At 43.5% G+C, this 1971-nt stretch overlaps 1 protein-coding gene across 1 annotated transcript in view; it reads right to left on the bottom strand.

Annotated features, from left to right (window-relative positions):
• RAB11FIP4 (RAB11 family interacting protein 4) overlaps nt 1-618 on the bottom strand; it is a 99945-nt gene extending 99327 nt beyond the window's left edge. The window contains exon 1 of the mRNA XM_026860988.1: nt 536-618. Within this exon, the coding sequence (XP_026716789.1) occupies nt 536-589 (54 nt within the window). The 5' untranslated portion in view covers nt 590-618. The remainder of the gene's footprint in view (nt 1-535) is intronic.
• Nucleotides 619-1971: the final 1353 nt, after the last annotated feature.

Here is a 1971-nt window from a genome sequence, read left to right as displayed (position 1 = left end):
TTTCCCCCCCCCCCCCCCCCCCCCTCCCAGGATGCTGTTATGTCCTCACTGAAGCAAAGTCTCAAAGTGCACATAAAACATCTAATGGCAAGGGTGGAAAAAATCTGCTCCTTGTCTAAAAGGCCATGGTTTAGCCTGGGTAGGAGCTGCTGGCCCTGCTCCAGAGAGAGTATAAGTGATATAAAGGGAATTCTGCCTGAATAAAGAGCTGCAGACTGAACTCCTAAGGAAAGCCAACTCAGAGTGTTTGAGTACATTAAAGGAGGTCAAATGTTAAGTAAATATTCAATTAAGGAAGTAATTAGTAAGGCTTATTGTGTGTTGAAATGATCTGGATGGTGCACACATACACACTCATCCCATCACCTCCATACATACAAAGTAAGTCTCAGTTCTTGAAAGAGTAGCTCAGCTTCCGCAAAGCTGTGTTAAATCACCAACTCTGCCGCTGACTCAGTTTTCATCATGAACAGGTCATTAGTTTTGTTGCATGTCCACTCCCCAAACCCCCAGGACAGTGAAAATAAGTATATACCAATTGAGACAGCAATGAATCCAAATCTATGTGTATATGTAGGTTTGTATCCATTAAAGCAAGTACTTGCAGCAATTACAGCACTCCAAGAATTTCTAAGAGGTCAAGTGAATGTTCTTCTGTCCCTAGATCTAGTCTTAAAGTAAGTCCTGTGTGAAGCAGTCTCACTATTGAAAAATAAAATGTTATTCCACTTCAAGCACTGGAACAACACTACAGTGGGTAGCTGGCATCTATCATGGACATATGAAAAGAAGCAAATGCCTTATGCAGTGTTACATAAAAGCCATTAGAAACACCAAGCCTGGCTGGCCTGAACCTATTTGGCCTATAATCTCATCTACTGCAACATAGCTCTCACAACCGACATGCAGAGGTGGAGAGATTCTAAAAATAACCAGTGCAGGGAGAGAGGGATGAGGAAGAAAATGTCTCTTTGGCCTGGCCGACAGATTGTGCGGCAGCTCACAACGCCCAAGGAACACTTGGTTCCAGTCCTGCTCCGTTAGCAACCCTTCACCCTAATGTCTCCGTGGCAGACCATTTATGGAAACTTAACATGGCCTGAATACATATATAAAGACATGTAAGAAGGGATTTTTTTCAGCCTGAGGACAGGCCAGAAATTGTCATGAATCAGCCAAAAGAGAGCCCTGACACAAGACAAATCTAGCTGTCAGTGAACTTATGTAGGACATCACCCTGATGCTAAGTCAAGTATACATAGCTGCTAATTCAGTAACAGGGATCTAGTCCCCAGCCTGTTTAGCTAGAGGTCTCTTATATGAGCTGTAAAATTGGATTTAAAAAAAAAATAATCACACTCACATGTTGCTCTCTGCTTCCCCGAACAAACCACTCTGGGGAAGCCAATGCAAAACGATTTTCTTGTGTGCAAGCCTTCCTCCTCTGCTGGACTGTTATCCCAGGGCTCAGATTTTAGTCACAGGGTCCTGTCACAGCTTTATGGCACGCTGGGAGAAATACTGTTCTTCCCCTCTTCCACTTCCATTCTCATTTAACCACAGCACATTCCAATTCTCGCACAATTGGTGCTGCATAAGTGAAAAAGGCTTCCCGTAAAGTACTAGGAAAAGTGATGAGAGCAATATAATTGGTCTATGTAGATTAACAGTCCCAGCACATACAGCACATTTGATATGAAGTCAGAGAGCTAGGTTTATACAGTACCTGGGAACAATTTGCAAGCAGACATAACACCCAGATTTCATCTAACATTTTCTGCCACCTTGTATCTTATCACTGATACGGACTTCAGGTTACTGCTGAAAGATGGGCAGATATGGCAGGAGCAGGAGATTAGGCACAAGATACCACTAAAGCCAGCACAGATGTACTGCATCCCAAACCCTGCCCTTGCAAACTGAGTGTGTCCTGATGGAGCAAAACACAGAGAGAGAAGTCTGGCTAGATGT

Source organism: Athene cunicularia, assembly GCF_003259725.1.
Source record: "Athene cunicularia isolate RWA chromosome 18 unlocalized genomic scaffold, athCun1 chr18_part1, whole genome shotgun sequence".
Taxonomy (NCBI): Eukaryota; Metazoa; Chordata; class Aves; order Strigiformes; family Strigidae; genus Athene; species Athene cunicularia.
The sequence above is the reverse complement of the archived record's forward strand: the minus strand, read 5'-3'. Positions and strand labels throughout refer to the sequence as shown.